Source organism: Vipera ursinii (genome assembly GCF_947247035.1).
Source record: "Vipera ursinii genome assembly, chromosome: 4".
Classification (NCBI taxonomy): Eukaryota; Metazoa; Chordata; class Lepidosauria; order Squamata; family Viperidae; genus Vipera; species Vipera ursinii.
The window spans coordinates 3,462,051-3,480,892 of NC_139514.1; the positions used below are offsets into that span (position 1 = coordinate 3,462,051).

Here is an 18,842-nt window from a genome sequence, read left to right on the forward strand (position 1 = left end):
GCGATTCGCTGAACAACAGTGGCCAGAAAGGTCGTAAAATGGGGCAAAGCTCACTTAACAACTGGCTTGCTTAGCAACAGAAATTTCGGACTCAATTGTGGTCGTAAGTCAAGGACTACCTATGCTTAATCCTTTGGGGTTTTTTTCTTCTGGGATTGGAGCTTGGAAAGGCCAGGAGAGCTGAGATTCAAAGCCTTGCCATGCACCATCTGTGCTGGAAGTTTATTTTATTATTTTAATGGGTTCCTTCAAGGAAAAACCCAAAGGTGCTTTTTCGTGGAGCAACTGGACATTGTTGTTTTTCTTTGAAGACATTTCACTTCTCATCCAAGAAGCTTCTTCAAGCTCGGACTGGATGGTGGAGAATGGAAGGATTTATACCCCTTGCAGAAAAACTGGTCATTTGCATTCTTTTAGAAGGTCGTTGAGGCCACTTGGAGGTTTACCTGGGTCCTCAAAGTCACCCGAGTGGTGCAAACGGGGGATCTGTCTATCTCCAGTCTACAACACAATCCGCTCAGCAGTTCCAAGAAGGCTCCACGCCCATTTGCACCACTCAGGTGACCCTGAGGACACAGGTAAGCCTCCAGGTGGTCTCAAGGACTCTCTAAAAGTAGGCAAATGACTAGCTGCCTGCAAGGAATATAAACGACATCATCCATCTCCAGTCTATAAGACAGTCCTTTCCGCAGTTCCAAGAAGGCTCCATGCCCATTTGCATCACTCAGGTGACCCTGAGGACACAGACAAACCTCCAAGTAGCCTCAATGACTCTCTAAAAGAAGGCGAATGACCAACTGTCTGCAAGGAATATAAACGACATCATCCATCTCCAGTCTATAACACAGTCCTTTCTGCAGTTCCAAGAAGGCTCCACGCCCATTTGCACCACTCAGGTGACCCTGAGGACACAGGTAAACCTCCAAGTGGCCTCAACGACCCTCTAAAAGGATGCAAATGACCGGTTTTTCTGCAAGGAGTATAAATCTTTCCCTTCCCCACCCTCCAGTCAGAGCTGAAGAAGCTTCTTGGAAGGAGAAGCGAAAGTCCAGTTGCCTCCTGAAAAAGCACCTTTGGGACAACCCTGAGCTGGAGGATGGAGGAGCTCGGTGGACTTCACGGAAGAAGAGCAAAATCTTGACACTCCTCTGGATCTCCTCCTCTTGTCCTGCTGCTGCTTCCTTAACCAAAGAAACCTGGGATGGACTTCCCTTACTGATCAGGGTTTAAGAGCTTTGCCTTTACCTCATCGGTGTCGTCCGGGAAATAGACTTTATGGAAAATCTGCGTCGTTTTATGCTGAATGGCCTCCACTTCCACCAGATGCGGTGGGTATTTTCGAGTCCCGTTCCTGCAAAAGACACAAACCCGGTGGCTGTTGATCGACAGCGCTATAGCAGACATAGTGAAAAGAAAAGAAAAAAAAAGAATAAAAGAATAACAGGGTTGGAAGGGACTCGGGAGGTCATCTAGTCCAGCCCCCTGCTCAAGCAGGAAACCGGCCTACACCATTTGAGACAAATGGCTGTCCAGTCTCTTCTTGAAAATCCCCAGTGATGGAGCGACCCCCAAATTCTGGAGGCAGGTAGTTCCACTGGTTAAATTGTTCTCACTGTCGGGAAGTTTCTCCTTAGTTCCAGGTTGCTTCTCTCCTTTCGGATGAAATAATCCCCTCAGATATTGAGGTCTTGTGAGAGAACGCAGTTCATCGAGTAGGAAAAAGGATGTCCAAAGTGGGTTGACCCACCCCCGCCAGGCTTAATCAACACCTGCCAGGCCGCAACGGCTGGAGCAAGCCAGCATTGATTTGATTCTTGTGTTGCCTAACATGCCGGTTAGAATGCAGCATTGCAAGCCAACTCACTGCCCACTGTCAGGTGTTCGATCCTGACCAGCTCAAGGCTGACTCAGCCCTCCATCCTTCCGAGGTCAGTAAAACGAGGAGCCAGATAGTTGGGGGGGGGGGTGTGCGCGCGCGCAACAGGCTGAGCCTGTGAACCGCTTAGAGAGGCCTGCAAAGGACTGCGAAGCGGTATCTAAGTCTAAGGGCCCTTGCCGTCGCTATTTCCGGCCACAGACACGAACCTCAGAGCTTTCTGCAGCCTCTGCAGGCAATCGGGAGCGAGTGGGTGGTGCTTCCGAGATTGGACGAATCTCTGGGCGTGAAGAAGCAGGACGTTGCTGGGCGCAAAGAGGCCGGTGCACAGCCAGAGCAGTTCCCAGCCTTTCTCTTCGCTGTACCTTTTCCGCAAGGAATACAGAATTAGAACAAGAGAGTTGGAAGGGACCTCGCAGGTCATCTAGTCCAACCCCCTTGCCCAAGCATATAAAGCCCCCTATAATATTCTGAAAAAGATGAAGAGACTCGTTCCAACCAAGCTGGACTCCTGGTGACCTCATGGCCCGCAGGTAGTCCTCGACTTACAAAACGTTTCTTTTAGTGACCGCTCCAAGTTACAAAGGCACTGGAAAAAGGGGCCATCTTTTTTTTTTGCGCTTCTTACGTCCACTGCGGCATCCCCATGTTCACACGATATACATTCGGAGGTGTGGCAACTGACATATACTTACGACGGTCGCAGCATCCCAGAGTGACGGGATCCCCTTTTGCGACCGTCCAATGAGCCACGAGCAAAACGAGTTTCCGACCTTAGGATTTCCTAGTGGTCTCCTATCCAACTGCCGGCCAATTTCCTTGCCGAGCTTCCAATCCCTAACTGGGTCATCCAGCTGCTGAAACACATTTCCGAACATACAGATAGTCCTCGGCTTATAACTACAGTTGGGCCCAAAATGTCCATTGCCGAAACAGTGTTTAAGTGAGTTTGGCCCCGTTTGACAACCTTCCTCTCCACAACTGTTGCGTGAATCACTGCAGTTGTAGTAATATGGGTTGCAAAGTGAACCTGACTTCCCCCGTTGATCTGGCTGGTCAGAAGGTCGCAAAAGGGGATCACGTAACACCGGGACGCTGCGACGTCATAAATATGAACCAGTTGCCAAGTGTCCGGATTTTATTCACGTGACCCAGGGGAGGCTGCGAGGCTCGTAAGTGTGAAAAACGGTCCCAAGCCACTTTTTTTTCCAGTGCCGTCGTAACTTTGAACAGTCACTAAATGGACCCACACTTACCTTTGAACCCCATGAACAAGACAGCATCTGCAGCAAATGCATCTTTCCCTAGATCAGGGCTAGGCCACCTAGGCTCTTTTATGACTCGTGGACTTCAACTCCCAGAATTCCTGAGCCAGCCATGCTGAGGGGAAAGGGAGAGGTTTCCAAGCTGAGCCATGCTGGCTCAGGAATTCTGGGAGTTGAAGTCCAGGAGTCAGGAAGGGGCCATAGTTTCCCCCATGCTGGCTGAGGAATTCTGGGAGTTGAAGTCCACGTGTCATGAAGGGGCCATAGTTCCCCCATGCTGGCTGAGGAATTCTGGGAGTTGAAATCCACGAGTCATGAAGGGGCCATAGTTCCCCCATGCTGGCTCAGGAATTCTGGGAGTTGACGTCCGCGAGTCATGAAGGGGCCATAGTTCCCCCATGCTGGCTCAGGAATTCTGGGAGTTGAAGTCCACGAGTCATGAAGGGGCCATAGTTCCCCCATGCTGGCTCAGGAATTCTGGGAGTTGAAGTCCGCGAGTCATGAAGGGGCCATAGTTCCCCCATGCTGGCTCAGGAATTCTGGGAGTTGAAGTCCGCGAGTCATGAAGGGGCCATAGTTCCCCCATGCTGGCTCAGGAATTCTGGGAGTTGAAGTCCGCGAGTCATGAAGGGGCCATAGTTCCCCCATGCTGGGAACAGCAATGGCTGAAGCGGAGGCAGCAGAAGGTTTTTTTTTTTTTGAAGCTTGACACTTACTTGACGTGGTTGTCCGTCAGCTGCTTCAGGATCTGGGAGTAAATCTCGTCTCGGAGGGCTTCGGCCTTCAGGGCCCCTTCAAATATTTGATCTGTCAGCTCGTTCACCGAGCGGGTCCTTTTGGAAGGGTAATCGCCCATGTATTTCAGGATGGGTGTGCAGGTTAAGGATATAATGAAAGACAAGCAATCCTCTCCTCACGCCCTTTCTCTTCCTTCCCTCCCTCCCTGTCATCCCTCTGCTGAACCACCAAGGCTCACACTGCTGTCTTATGTTTGACTAAATTCCCCTGTGTTGTGTGGCTGCCGTTTTATCATTATTACCCTTCTCATCTTCTCTACTACCCGCTCTTATTGGTATCATTATTGTAACTATTATTACTCTGTTGCTTTGCACATACACTGGGAGCTTCTGCACCGGAGAGAAATTCCTTGTGTGTCTAATCCCACTTGGCCAAATTAATTCTGTTCTGTTCTATTCTATTCTATTCTATTCTATTCTATTCTATTCTATTCTATTCTATTCTATTCTATTCTATTCTATTCTATTCTATTCTATTCTATTCTATTCTATTCTATTCTATTCTATTCTATATTTCTATTCTATTTATTCCCTATTCTATTCTATTCTATTCTATTCTATTCTATTCTATTCTATTCTATATTTCTATTCTATTTATTCCCTATTCTATTCTATTCTATTCTATTCTATTCTATTCTATTCTATTCTATTCTATTCTATTCTATTCTATTCTATTCTATTCTATTCTACTCTACTCTATTCTATCCCATCCTCTATTCTATTCTATTCTATTCTATTCTATTCTATTCTATTCTATTCTATTCTATTCTATTCTATTCTATTCTATTCTATTCTACTCTACTCTACTCTACTCTACTCTACTCTATTCTATATTTCTATTCTATTTATTCCTTATTCTATTCTATTCTATTCTATTCTATTCTATTCTATTCTATTCTATTCTATTCTATTCTATTCTATTCTACTCTACTCTACTCTACTCTACTCTACTCTACTCTATTCTATATTTCTATTCTATTTATTCCTTATTCTATTCTATTCTATTCTATTCTATTCTATTCTATTCTATTCTATTCTATTCTATTCTATTCTATTCTATTCTATTCTATTCTATTCTATTCTATTCTATTCCACTGTATTCTACTCTACTCTACTCTACTCTACTCTACTCTACTCTACTCTATCCCATCCCATCCCATCCCATCCCATCCGCGGAGTGGAGGGTGCGTGGTTTTGTGTGCTGCCTGCATCCCGCGGACGGGGGCTTTGTTTGTTTGTGCAGACCGGTTGCTGGCATGCCGTGGCCCGGTACAGCACCACAGCCCGGGGAGGTTGGGGACCCTTTGCCCTAGGATGTTTCTCAGGCAGAAAAAAAGGCTCACCTCTTGAATATGAACTCAGAAGGATATCAATGAAAGCCATGCACGCTTCTTGCGACAGCTCTTCGCTGCTCAGCACCTTCTTCAGCAAAGGCTGCTTGATCGGCTCCCTCGTGTAGGACCACAGCTTGTCCTTCCCTCGGTTCTTGGTGATCATCACCCTGCTCAGGGTATGCTTGGGGGGAGGCCTGGCAAGAAAGGAAAACAGGCGGTCGGCCTTGGCACGGGTTCACCAGCCGGGACTGCTTGGGGGAAACGGCACAAGGCGTCCATGTGTGCATCTCTGTGTTCTGTACCAGCCTGCTACCGGCCCTGCAGAAAAGGCAGGGACAACCCCTTTTACAAGAAGGCAAGAGGCTGGAATTACGCCTGCCAAATTTATTGCTACAAAAACAAATAGAACAAGACACGAACCAAGAAACAGGAGCTTTTCAAGCGGTTGCCTTCAGCAAACCAGCCCTCCCACGCATTCCCCCTTAAATACAGTTCAGGGCGTGGCTTCTCTCTGCCTCCTTCCGAGGAGCCCCATTGCCTTCCTCTGTTTACTCCTGATTGACTGCCTCCTGCGTCGGGCGTCCTTGAACAGGGCCAGCTGTGGGTCATCTTCATCCACGCTGTCAGGCTCACACAGCTGGGTCTGCGTCATGACCAGGTGAGAGGGGCCTGGCTGAGGGCTCTCATCAAGCTGTCCAACCCCCTCAGCAAGCTCTTCAACATCCCCCTCCTCCTCCTCCTCTGAGTCGTCCGACCCAACTGCCGAACCCACAGGTTGACCCTGAATCACAACACTCTGCGTCTTGGCCTCTGTGTGTGTGTGTGTGTGTGTGGTCCTACCTAGGATGGCGTTCCTTGCCTAAGGAACGCAAACAGGGAATGCAGATGTCGTGGTTCCGATGAATGAGACAATTCAAACAAGTTGCAGGCCTATTATTTATCTAAAAAGTCTTGGTAAATGAAACGAAACATCGGCACTCATGGAGGGATGCCAGCATCTGAAATCTCCTCCCCCCACCAAACCCACCGTAACACACACACAATCCCCGCCCTTATCGACACGTCATAAATCACATTATCCAATTAGTTTGACAGAGGAGGTCTCTCCTCCCAATCTGTACGCGGGCTTTTCTAATCTTCCCAAAATAGTCGTTAGAAAATGCCCTCCCTTCAAGAGTCAAAGCGAAGCAGCTTAAACAACAGGCTGTCTCTTATATTGTCAATGTTTGCAGCGTTGACCGTATATTTCTAATTATGGTTTGTAGCTCTGTCAGCCGGATGTTCAGTTTGGATTGGGAGATTTTTGTTCGCCTATCGGACCATGGTTGGACAAAATGTGGGTTTTCGACGGTGTGAAAGGTCTGGTGACAAAGACGTTCTCACTGCTAGGAAATTTCTCCTTAATTCCAGGTTGCTTCTCTTGGTTGTTGTTGTTGTTGCTGCTGCTGTTGTTATATTATAGAAGGGCAGATTCTAACATGATCCTGTTAACAAGCTGGGGAGGTACTTTTTCCCCCCACCAGTATTAAGCCGTAGTTTATTTTATTAAGTTGAGCTTGGCTTGGTTTGATTAATTTAGGAGCCTTTCCCAGACATGAATAGAATAGAATAGAATAGAATAGAATAGAATAGAATAGAATAGAATAGAATAGAATAGAATAGAATAGAATAGAATAGAATAGAATAGAACAGAACAGAACAGAATAGAATAGAAAATATGGAATGGAATGGATGAATAGAATAGAATAGAAAATATGGAATAGAATAGAATAGAATAGAATAGAATAGAATAGAATAGAATAGAATAGAATAGAATAGAACAGAATAGAATAGAAAATATGGAATGGAATGGATGAATAGAATAGAATAGAAAATATGGAATAGAATAGAATAGAATAGAATAGAATAGAATAGAATAGAATAGAATAGAATAGAATAGAATAGAATAGAATAGAATAGAATAGAACAGAACAGAACAGAATAGAATAGAAAATATGGAATAGAATAGAATAGAATAGAATAGAATAGAATAGAATAGAATAGAATAGAATAGAAAATATAGAATAGAATAGAAAATATAGAATAGAATAGAAAATATAGAATAGAAAATATAGAATAGAAAAAATAGAAAAAATAGAAATTATGGAATGGGATGGAATGGAATAGAGCTGGAAGGGACCTTGGAGGTCTTCTAGTCCAGGCCCCCACTCGAGCAGGAGGACCTATACTACTTCAGACAAGTGACTGTCTAGTCTACGGGGTCTTCAAACTTGGTGGCCCATTTATGACTTGTGGACTTCAGTTCCCAGAATTCCTCAGCCAGTCTGTCTGTCTGAGGAATTCTGGGAGTTGAAGTCCATAAATCATAAAAGGGCCAAGTTTGAAGACCCCTGATCTATAATCTCAAAGACAATAAAATCATATCACATCTAACAGTAGCATATAAACAGCATACAGATAGTCCTCATTTAGTGACTACAACTGGGGCCGGCTAGTTGATCATTAAGCGAAGAAGTGGCTAAGTCAGGGGTCTTCAAATGTCGTCCTTTTATGACTTATGGACTTCAGCTCTCAGAATTCCTCAGCCAGCTTGCCTGGCTGAGGAATTCTGGGAGTTGAAGTCCACAAGTCATAAAAGGGCCAAGTTTGAAGACCCCTGTTGTAGATAGATAGCAATAATCAGCTCTTCAGTGATTTGAACTCAGCAAGTGTTCCTGGCATTGAGCTCAACATCCACAGCTTTACCTAAAATAATCGTAGGAGAATTCTTCCAATGTGTAGGGCTTTATCCTCTCTTCGCTGTCACTCATCACCAGCTGAGATGTCCTTATGACTTCTTGCCTCTGATTTGGAGTCATAGTAACCAAAGCCTGGAGGAGCAAGTGAGTTAGAGCAAAAAAAACCTGGGGTGAAAATGAGTAAGATAAGGTCATGGGAGCCCCCTTTTCTTTAACGCCCTCACCAAAAATCACATCAATATTTTGCACCCCGTATGGTAAGTCAAGGTCAGGCCTGTTGTTAAGTATGGAAGGAAATTTGGGTGTCCCGAAAAAGTAATAATGTTCAATTTGATTTAATTGTGTTTTGACAGCTAAGGTATTCTTACAAGATGAACACTGAACAAAACCCAAGATACTAAGGCTCTCCATCAAGGAGAAAAACAACGTAGAACGAAGAAGAAACTTCCTGACAGTCAGAACAATAAACCAGTGGAACCACCTGCCTCCAGAAGTTGTGAATGCTCCAACACTGGAAGTGTTTAAGAAGAGACTGGACAGCCATTTGTCTGAAATGGTATAGGGTTTCCTGCCTGAGCAGGGGGTTGGACTAGATGACCTCCAAGGTCCCTTCCAACTACTTCTTCTTCTTCTTCTTCTTCTTCTTCTTCTTCTTCTTCTTCTTCTTCTTCTTCTTCTTCTTCTTCTTCTTCTTCTTCTTCGTATTATTATTATTATTATTATTATTATTATTATTATTATTATTATTATTATTATTATTCTCTTCTCTTCTCCTCTCCTCTTTTCTCTTCTCCCTTCTCCTCCCCTCCCCTCCCCTCCCCTCCCCTCCCCTCCTCTCTATTCTATTCCATTCCATTCCATTCCATTCCATTCCATTCCATTCCATTCCATTCCATTCCATTCCATTCCATTCTATTCTATTCTATTCTATTCTATTCTATTCTATTCTATTCTAATTCTATTCTATTCTAACATGATTCATAACATAATCACAATCATAATCATAATGTTGGAAGGTACCTTGGAGGTCATCTAGTCCAACCCCCTGCTCAGGCAGGAAACCCTTTTACCATTTCAGACAAATGGGTGTCCGGTCTCTTCATGAAAAACTCCAGTGTTGGGGCATCGACAACGTCTGGTGTTCCACTGATTAATTGTTCTAATTGTCAGAAAATTTCTCCTTAATTCCAGGTTGCTTCCCTCCTCGATTCGTTTCCATCCGTTGCTTTTTCTTCTGCCTTCAGGTTCATTCATTCATTCGTTCGTTCATTTGTTCATTCATTCAACCATCCATGCATCCATCCATCCATCCATCCATCCATCCATCCATTCAATTTCTATGGCCTCCCAGCTCCACCAAGGGACTATGCATGGCTTCCCCAGGAAGACCCCCCCCCCTTTATTTTCCAGTTCAAGAGGGTGCCGAGTGCTTTACCACGATGTCCGGGGGAGGCGTGGTCATCGTGGGCAAGACGTAGACTGAATCGGTTGGAAAGTCTCCCTTCTGCTTGGTCCGTTCATTGACTCCGTTGGCCCAGCCAGAATTCATCACGTTTTCTCCCGTGTCTTGGTCCAGAACCAGCAAATCTCCTTTCAGGAAGCTGAGAAAACCGGAATCGTCACCAGCTGGAGGGAGACAGAATTGGAAAAACTCAGCCGGGAGGACAGGAGAGAGATCCGTATCTGAGGGGCTGCCCCAAGGAAGAGGAGGGGGTCACCAAAGCACCAGAGGGAAGGACGAGAAACAATGGTTGGAAACTGATCAAGGAGAGAAGCCACTTGGAATTAAGGAGAAACTTCCTGACAGTGAGCACAATCAACCAGTGGAACAGAAGTTGCCTCCAGACGTTGTGGGCGCTCCATCACTGGAGTGGTGTAGGGAAGGAAGGAAGGAGAAGGGCAACAAAGGAAGAGGAAGAAGATAGGAGGAAAGGGGAAGGGAGAAAGGGAAAGAAAAAGAAAAGAAGGAAGGAAAGAAAGAGAGATGGAACTGTGAGAGTGAGAGTAGGGAAGGAAGGAAGGAAGGAAGGAAGGAAGGAAGGAAGGAAGGAAGGAAGGAAGGAAGGAAGGAAGGAAGGAAGAAGATTGAAAAGAAGGGAGGGAGGGAGGGAGGAAGGAAGGAAGGAAGGAAGGAAGGAAGGAAGGAAGGAAGGAAAGGGCATCAAAGGAAGAGGAAGATAGGAGGGAAGGGGAAGGGAGAAAAGGAAAGAAAAAGAAAAGGAAGAAAGAAAGAAAAAAGAAAGAAAGAAAGAAAGAAAGAAAGAAAGAAAGAAAGAAAGAAAGAAAGAAAGAAAGAAAGGAAGGAAGGAGATGGAAGGGTGAGGGGTGAGGGAGGAAGGAAGGAAGGGCATAAAAAAGGGAAGGAGAGGAAAGCTTTTTCACTTGAGGAATTACCTCCCTCAATTTCCTTCAAATCCCTTCCGGCTCCTTGGCTTACCTGGATTTGGATTGTCTTGCAGCGTCACCACATATTTCGATCTCTTCCTCAGCCCTTCCAGGAAGGTGACCACCAGGTCACGGATGTCCTCTGCGTTGTTGGAGGTGAAGGTGTACTCGTCGCCTTTGATGGTCGCCAAGGTGAAACTCTGTCCCTGGAGTTTTCCTCCACTGCCCAAAACGGGACGAAAAGGGAAAGAAATCAGCCAGCAGAGCAGACCCAACACTGAGCGCTAGGAAGTCTTCCCAAACCCGTTTGCAAAAAAAAAAAAAATATCGGCCTGCCTTCCTTGGCCAAACAGAACCTGGCTCTTAGAGAACGAATCCTGCCACTGCAGAAGGAAGTGGATGACTTCAGGTGGACTCTTGTGTGTCCCATCACACACACACACACACATCTATGGAGTCCTCCAGGTCCTGGTTGCCCAAATGGTGCTTTTTCAGGAGGCAACTTCCTTGTTTTTCTTTTGAAGACGTTTTGCTTCTCCTCCAAGAAGCTTCTTCAGGTTCTGACTGGATGGTGGGGAACGGAAGGATTGATACTCCTTGCAGAAAAACGGGTCGTTTGCCTCCTTTTGGAGGGTCGTTGAGGCCACCTGGAGGTTTATCTGCGTCCTCAGGGTCACCCAAGTAGTGCAAAATTGGCGATCTATCTATCTCCAGTCTGCAACACCGTCCTTTCCGCAGCACCAAGAAGGCTCCACACCCATTTGCAGCACTCAGGACGCAGATAATCCTCCCAGTGGCCTCAACGACTCTCTAAAAGGAGGCAAATGACCCATTTTTTCTGCAAGGAGTATAAATCCTGCCGTTCCCCACCATCCAGTCAGAACCTGAAGAAGCTTCTTGGATGAGAAGCGAAACGTCTTCAAAGAAAAACAAGAAAGTCCAGTTGCCTCATGAAAAACCACCTTTGGGACAACCAGGACCTGGAGGACGGAGAAGCTCCATAGACACCCAAGAAGCTTCTTCGGCTCTGACTGAGTGGTGGGGAAAGGAAGGATTTATACTCCTTGCAGACAGCCGGTCATTTGCCTTCTTTTAAAGGGTCGTTGAGGCCACTTGGAGGTTTATCTGTGACCTGGGCCTTGGCTTCAGAGTTCTGATTTGCTGGTGAGAAATTATCGACAATTTTGCCCATGGACAGGATGAGGCTGACATACAGGAAATTAAGACTGCATATCAGGATTCCATTCTGTAGAAAATGGGAAATTACCACTTAGAACAGTGTTGGCCACTTTAAGATGGGTGGACTTCAACTCCCAGAATTCCCCAGCCAGCGTGGCTGGCTGGGGAATTCTGGGAGTTGAAGTCCACCCATCTTAAAGTTAGAGAGGTTGAGAACCGCTTCCTTAGGGCACTGTTCGTGCAGCTATGGATTACCTGGTGGGTGTTTTTTTTGTTTTTTTAAGGTCTTACCTATTGCTGGAGACAGCAGTTATTTCTGGGAAGGAATATTCCAGAAGGACTTGTTCTTGTTCGTCTACAAAATAGACCCCGGTCCAGTTCACGGCTACAATCAGCTCATTTTGCGGAAGGCTGGGACCTGGTGTTAGGGAGGGGGGGAAGGGAAATGCAGAAAGAAAATGAAGGAAAAGGAGGTGTGGTCTCACCCCGAACCACCTTGCTCAAAGGAATGGCGGTTTCCCTCCTTAACGAACAGCTTCATAGATAGTCCTCGACTTAGAATCATTCGTTTAGCGACCGTTAGACCGTTACAACGGCACTGAAAAAAGTGACTTACAAAAGGGTCTTTTCGGGCTGTGGGAAGCTTCATCACTGGAGGCTTTCAAGAAGAGACTGGACGGCCAACTGTCAGAAATGGTGAAGGGTCTCCTGCTTGGGCGTGGGGTTGGACTAGATGACCTACAAGGTCCCTTCCAGTTCTGTTATTCTATTCTATTCTATTCTATTCTATTCTATTCTATTCTATTCTATTCTATTCTATTCTATTCTATTCTATTCTATTCTATTCTATTCTATTCTATTCTATTCTCAGGGTCAGTGAGTGATCCCCTTTTGTGATCCTCTTTTGTGACCTTCCGAGCTGGCTTTTGGCAAGCAAGGTCAACAAGGGGGATTCGCTTAACGACTGCATGTTTCACTTAACGACTGCAGCGTTTCGCTTAACAACCATGGCAAAAGAGGTGGTAAAATTGGGTTTGACGCTTAACCTTCCGACAGACCAAGTCGAGGGGGAAGCCAGATTCACCTAACGACGATGCTGCCAATTTAAGAACTGCAGTGATTCACTTAGGAACAACTGCGGCTCTAAGTAGCCACGCCTATCTTGGCTATTGTGGTTCCCTTCTTTTGATTCTGTCCCTCGTGAGGTTTGAAATCTATTTACCACATATTTACTGCAAAACATTTTGACGATAAGTACAATAAATTGACAGAGGTCTGCAAATCAAGACCAACTCTAAATACATTTATAAAAGTTAATAGATCATGAATCTGAAGCCCTGAGAGAGATCTTGGGAAAACCTCTAGAGCAGGGGTCCTCAACCTTGGCAACTTTAAGTCTTGCGGACTTCAACTCCCAGAATTCCTCAGCCAGCTGAGGGTTTTTTCAAGCGAAATCTCTACATTCAGGTATCTAGAGGTCTATGTTGACAATTCTAACCATCCTCATGTTCCTATTGCAAACATGTAAAATATCGCACAAAACTGGTCTGGGGATTGGAGGAGTTGTGTTGTCCACCATGTGTTCTCCACACCTGATTTCTCCTCTTGCAAACTACACTTGCAAACTCAAGTGTAGGGTTGAGAGCAAGCAACTAAATTTCATTTTTAATTTGTGCCGTTGTGCCCACAGGAAAAAAAAATGACAATAAAGTCAATCTAATCTAATCTAATCTAATCTAATCTAATCTAATCTAATCTAATCTAATCTAATCTAATCTAATCTAATCTAATCTAATCTAATCTAATCCAATCCAATCCAATCCAATCTAATCTAAAAGTAGTCCTCAACATACAACAGTCACTTCATGACCGTTCAAAGTTCTGATAGATCTTCTCGAGAGGAGGGTACTTATGACCTGGATTTGAATTTCGACCTCAGTGCTGGCTGAGGAATTCTGGGAGTTGAAGTCCACAAGTTATAAAAGGGCCAAGTTTGAAGACCCCTGATTTAACAGCTAACCAGCTTATGTAATATAAGATTTAAGATGTAATGATGGGAATGACTCAGCAGGGTCTGAGTCTCTTTAAGAGCCTTTGTATAAAAGGTATGGCTCTTCCGTTTTCCTGCTGTAACTGCTGTGTGTTGGAGCCTGCTGTATTAGCACCTGTGTGTGTATATTGTTCCTGGTGTATGATATTGTAGATAGTGTAAGATAAACCACCACTTAATATAGACCACTGTTTACTGTGTTTACTCCTGGGTTATCTCAGCACAATAAAACTGTGCACGCTCTGACACAAATGCTTGGGGCTTACCAAATGCCTCCAGAAGAACCCTCGGGGGTCAGGGGGAAAAAATGACAACATAATTGCCTTAGTGATCCCTACCTGTTGTGCAGTAGCGTGAGTTCGCGGTCTTCAAGTGAAGGGAAACTTTGGGCTTACCTGAAAACTTAAATGCTTCGTAGAATCTGGAGAACAGCAAAGGCCACTTAAAACGGGCAAAATCGACCACCTCTTCTTTAACTCGCTTTGGGTCCACTCTCTTTTGAGTATAAATTCCCTGGAAGGCAAAGAAAAAAGTCTTGATTGTTGACATGGACTAACAGAACAACAGAAGAGTTGGAAGGGACCTTGGAGGTCATCTAGTCCAACCCCCCGCTCAGGCAGGAAACCCTATACCAGACATGTCAAACACAAGGCCCGGGGGCCAGATCCGGCCCACAAAGTGGTTTCATGCGGCCCGTGAAGCCATCCTGGAAACAGTGAGGGAACGGCCCCCACTGCCTTGGCCCTGGCCCAGAGACCCTCCTCCTGCCAGAGACCCTCAGATCTGTCCCACTCCCACCCAGGCCCCCATAGGCACCCTTGATGCCAACGATGTAGAGCTGGCCACGCCCACCCAGTAGGCCACGCCCACCCTGGCAATACCCACCCGGCTCCCTGAGGGCAACCGCAATGCTGATGCGGCCCTCAATGAAATTGAGTTTGACACCCCTGCCCTATACCATTTCAGACAAACGGTAGTCTAATCTCTTCTTTAAAACTTCCAGTGTTGGAGTATTCACAACTCCTGGAGGCAGGTTGTTCCACTGGTTAATTGTCCTCACGGTCAGGCAGTTTCTCCTTAGTTCTAGGTTGCTTCTCTCCTTGATGAATTTCCATCCGTTGCTTCTTCTCCTGCCTTCTGGTGCTTTGGAGAATAGGTGGACCCCCTCTTTTTTTGTGGCAGCCCCTGAGATATTGGAACGCTGCTATCCTGTCCCCGCTCGTCCTTCTCTTCATTAAACTAGACATACCCAATTCCAGCCACCGTTCTTCATACATTTTAGCCTCCAGTCCCCTGATCCTCTTTGTTGCTCTTCCCTTAGGTTAGCGAGGATGAGACCCTGTTTTACATTGGTTAGCATTATTGTATTCATTTAGTGTCTGTAAAGTGAGCCCATTCTGCTGTTGAAACATGTGTTGGAAAATATGTGGAAGGATGTGCAACAGGAAACAGCGGACATGCTGCTCGCTCTCTTGAAAAACCAGTTCACCAATGCCACGAAGAGAAATTTGGAGTTTGGCGGCGTATAAATGTAATAAATATATAAAAATAATAAATAAACGTAAATAAATTTATGTATTTATTTCATTCAGTTTGGGTAATGCCCAACTCCATCCAATGTTTGGGGCCTGGCCTCTGTTTAGGTGCCTAAAAGGGACGGGGAGTTTGATAGCTCAATTACAACTGACATTTGTTTGTTCGTTCATTCATTCATTCATTTTAATTCATTCATTCATATATATCCCACTTTTATTAATTTTACAAATAACTCAAGGCAGTGAACAAATCCCATACCATCCTCTGCCTATTTTCCCCACAACAGCCCTGTGAGGTATGTTGGGCTGAGAGAGAGAATGACCAGCCCAAAGTCACCCAGCCAGTTTTCATGCCGAAGGTGGGACTTGAACTCAGAGTCTCCTGGTAATTGGCTCAAAGTTACTCAGCTGGCTTTCATGCCTAAGGCGGGACTAGAACCCACCGTCTCTTTCGTGATTGGCCCAAAATTAGGCAATTGGCTTTCATGTCTAAGGTGGGACTAGAACCCACCATCTCTTTTGTGATTGGCCCAAAGTTAGGCAATTGGCTTTCATGCCTAAGACGGGACTAGAACCCACCATCTCTTTTGTGATTGGCCCAAAGTTGGCAATTGGCTTTCATGCCTAAGGCGGGACTAGAACCCACCATCTCTTTTGTGATTGGCCCAAAATTAGGCAATTGGCTTTCATGCCTAAGATGGGACTAGAACCCACCATCTCTTTGGTGATTGGCTCAAAGTTATTCAGCTGGCTTTTATGCCTAAAGCGGGACTAGAACCCACCGTCTCTTTCATGACTGGCTCCAAAGTTACTCAGCTGGCTTTCAAGCCTAAGGCAGGACTTGAACTCATGGTCCCTTTCGTTCTAGCGTGTGCCTTATCCACTGCAGATGATCCTTCCATGAAGTTGGGCAGGCAGCTCCATCTGGGCCTGCCCTGGCTTCTCTCCCTCCAGTTGCAGAGGAAATCCATCTGGCTTTACCTTTTTATGGGCAGCAATGATAAACTGGGCCCACTTCTCCACGGTTTTGGAAGGCGTGATCTCTCGATCTGGGATGTAGGAGGGGATCAGATTCAGGAGGCGCTCCAAGACCATTTCAGATCCATAATCCACATAGTATTGCTGGGAAGCTAACTCGGCCATGTCTTCCTCCTGCAAAGACGGACAGGAAGAGGCAGTCGGGAAAAAGTAAAAATATTTTTTTAAAAAAAATCTTCCGATTCTCTTTAGCACAGTAGAAGATACCGGGCTGACTTTCACGCCTAAGGCGGGACTAGAACTCACAGCCTTCTGCTTTCTCATCTAGTACCTTAACCACTAGACTCAAACTGGTTTCATCCATTTTAGAACTGTGAATCTAATTGTAGACTCCTATTGCTACTAACATCACTACCTTAAATAATAATAACAATAATAAAAAAAAGTTGGAAGGGACCTTGGAGGTCTTCTAGTCCAACCCCCTGCTCAGGCAGGAAACCCTATACCAGGGGTAGGCAACCTTGGCTCTTTTATGACTCGTGGACTTCAACTCCCAGAATTCCTGAGCCAGCTGTGCTGAGGGGAAAGGGAGAGTTTCCAAGCTCAGCCATGCTGGCTCAGGAATTCTGGGAGTTGAAGTCCACGAGTCATAAAAGAGCCAAGGTTGCCTACCCCTGACCTATACCATTTCAGACAAATGGCTGTCCATTCTCTTCTTAAAAACTCCCAGTGTTGGAGCATTCATCGCTTCTGGAGGCAGGTGGTTCCACTGGTTAATTGTTCTCACAGTCAAGAAGTTTCTCCTCAGTTCTAGGTTGCTTCACTACCTATTCTAGTATTGTTGCTCAAAATGGCCCTCTCCAAATCTAAAGACTTGTACTATTGATTGATTGATTGACTGACTGACTGACTGATTGATTGGACCAGATGACAACCCTTCTTGAGAGACACAACTCTTAGTAGCAGGCTGCATTAATATCAAAGGGAAATACCACTCGTAAAAGAACATCAAAATGCTGGCCCCAAAGCTTTTCTCCTCAGATACCCCCATTTTAGGATCCGGGTTTTTTTTCCATCCAAGATCTGGACTTGCCCCGAATTTTGAACATGGGAGGGACTCCAAATGCCAGCTTGCCTTATCACAACGGTACTCCCCAAACTTCACCCCTCTGACGATCTGCTGGTAAATGAGACTGGTGGCGACGTAGTCATCGGTGGGATTATGCCAAGGGGTGAAGATCTCCTTTCGGAAGAAGAGTCGCCAAGGGGCATTGCGTTCCTGGGCGCCCTGTTCCTTGGCAAACTGCTCGCACTGCGAGATCGCATCCATGACGTGGTCGCTGCCGCTTCCGAGGGAAGAGACCTGGCAAAGAGGAGGGAAAGAGAAAACCAACTGGGCGACTTTGGGCCAATCACCGGGAGACGGCGAGTTCTAGTTCCGCCTTAGGCATGAAAGCCAGCTGGGTCACTTTGGGCCAATCACCAAGAGACGGTGAGTTCTAGTCCTGCCTTAGATATGAAAGCCAACCAGGTGACTTTGGGTCAATCATCAGGAGCGGGTGAATTCTAGTCCCGCCTTAGGCATGAAAGCCAACTGGGTGACTTTGGGCCAGTCACCAGGAGACGTTGAGTTCTAGTCCTTCCTTAGGCATGAAAGCCAACTGGCCGACTTTGGCCCAATCACCAAGAGACGGTGAATTCTAGTCCCGCTTTAGGCGATTTTGGCCAATCACTTGTCCCACCTTAAGTGTGAAAGCCAACTGGGTGACTTGGGCCAATCAGCAGGAGATGGTGAGTTCTAGTCCTGCCTTAGGCATGAAAGCCAACTGGCTACCTTTGGCCCAATCACCAGGAAACGGTGAATTCTAGTCCCGCTTTAGGCGTCTTTGGCCAATTACTTGTCCCATCTTAAGCGTGAAAGCCAACTGGGTGACTTTCGGCCAATCACCAGGAGACTGGGAGTTCTAGTCCTGCCTTAGGCATGAAAGCCAGCTGGGTCAGATGTTAAACCAGGGTTTCCCAACCTTGGCAAGTTTAAAACGTGTGGACTTCAACTCCCAGAATTCCCCAGCCAACATCCTGGAGCTCTTTTCTCCCAACGCTGTTTCCTACCTTGTCAAAAAGGGCGATGTAAAGCGAGAAGCCAAAGTGGTCCCTCAGACTTATCTTGTCAGCCAACGAGCTGCAAAGCTCCTTAGCCGTGGTGGCCGAGTCGGTTAACAAGGTCTTCGTGGTGCCGTCCATAAATGTGACCGGAAGCATGATCGGCTTCTTGGATTTGGTCGCCTGCCAGGAGAAACCAAGATTGTAAAGGCGCCTGGCAGCAAGGGCGGGACAATTAGAATCTGAAGCGGCGCCTGGATGAGACAAAATGTGGGCCGTTCATGAGTTTCAGCTTCGCACGTCTTCAAAATGGCTACCTGAAGCTCCAGCCAGCTTGGGGGCTGAGTCCGGGTCCCGTTGACAAACGTCCTTCGGAGCCTCTCTTCGCAATAAGGGGCATAGCCTGGGGGACCCCCAATGATGAAGTTCCTTAAATACTGTTGGGAAGACACAAAACCGACATGAAAAGATTTAGCCATGACGGTTACATTTTGAAAAATGAAATCAGAAATGGTAGCCCATAATTTAGCCCAGTTCTTCGTTCAGTGGACATCCAGGAATTTTTTTTTGAAATGTATTTATTTACTCGCTCAATGACCAGC

The 18,842-nt window shown here is 45.9% G+C and overlaps 1 protein-coding gene across 1 annotated transcript in view; it reads right to left on the reverse strand.

Annotated features, from left to right (window-relative positions):
* The window catches only part of MYO7A (myosin VIIA), a 73,041-nt gene that overhangs the window by 14,633 nt on the left and 39,566 nt on the right, over positions 1-18,842 (reverse strand). The window contains exons 17-29 of the mRNA XM_083362590.1: positions 18,558-18,677; positions 18,250-18,423; positions 17,273-17,500; positions 16,141-16,311; positions 14,020-14,137; positions 11,866-11,992; positions 10,448-10,617; positions 9,446-9,636; positions 8,018-8,142; positions 5,282-5,466; positions 3,858-4,011; positions 2,086-2,241; positions 1,246-1,351 (exon numbers count right to left, since the gene is read on the reverse strand). Coding sequence (XP_083218716.1) covers positions 1,246-1,351; positions 2,086-2,241; positions 3,858-4,011; positions 5,282-5,466; positions 8,018-8,142; positions 9,446-9,636; positions 10,448-10,617; positions 11,866-11,992; positions 14,020-14,137; positions 16,141-16,311; positions 17,273-17,500; positions 18,250-18,423; positions 18,558-18,677 — 2,025 coding nt within the window. The remainder of the gene's footprint in view (positions 1-1,245; positions 1,352-2,085; positions 2,242-3,857; positions 4,012-5,281; positions 5,467-8,017; positions 8,143-9,445; positions 9,637-10,447; positions 10,618-11,865; positions 11,993-14,019; positions 14,138-16,140; positions 16,312-17,272; positions 17,501-18,249; positions 18,424-18,557; positions 18,678-18,842) is intronic.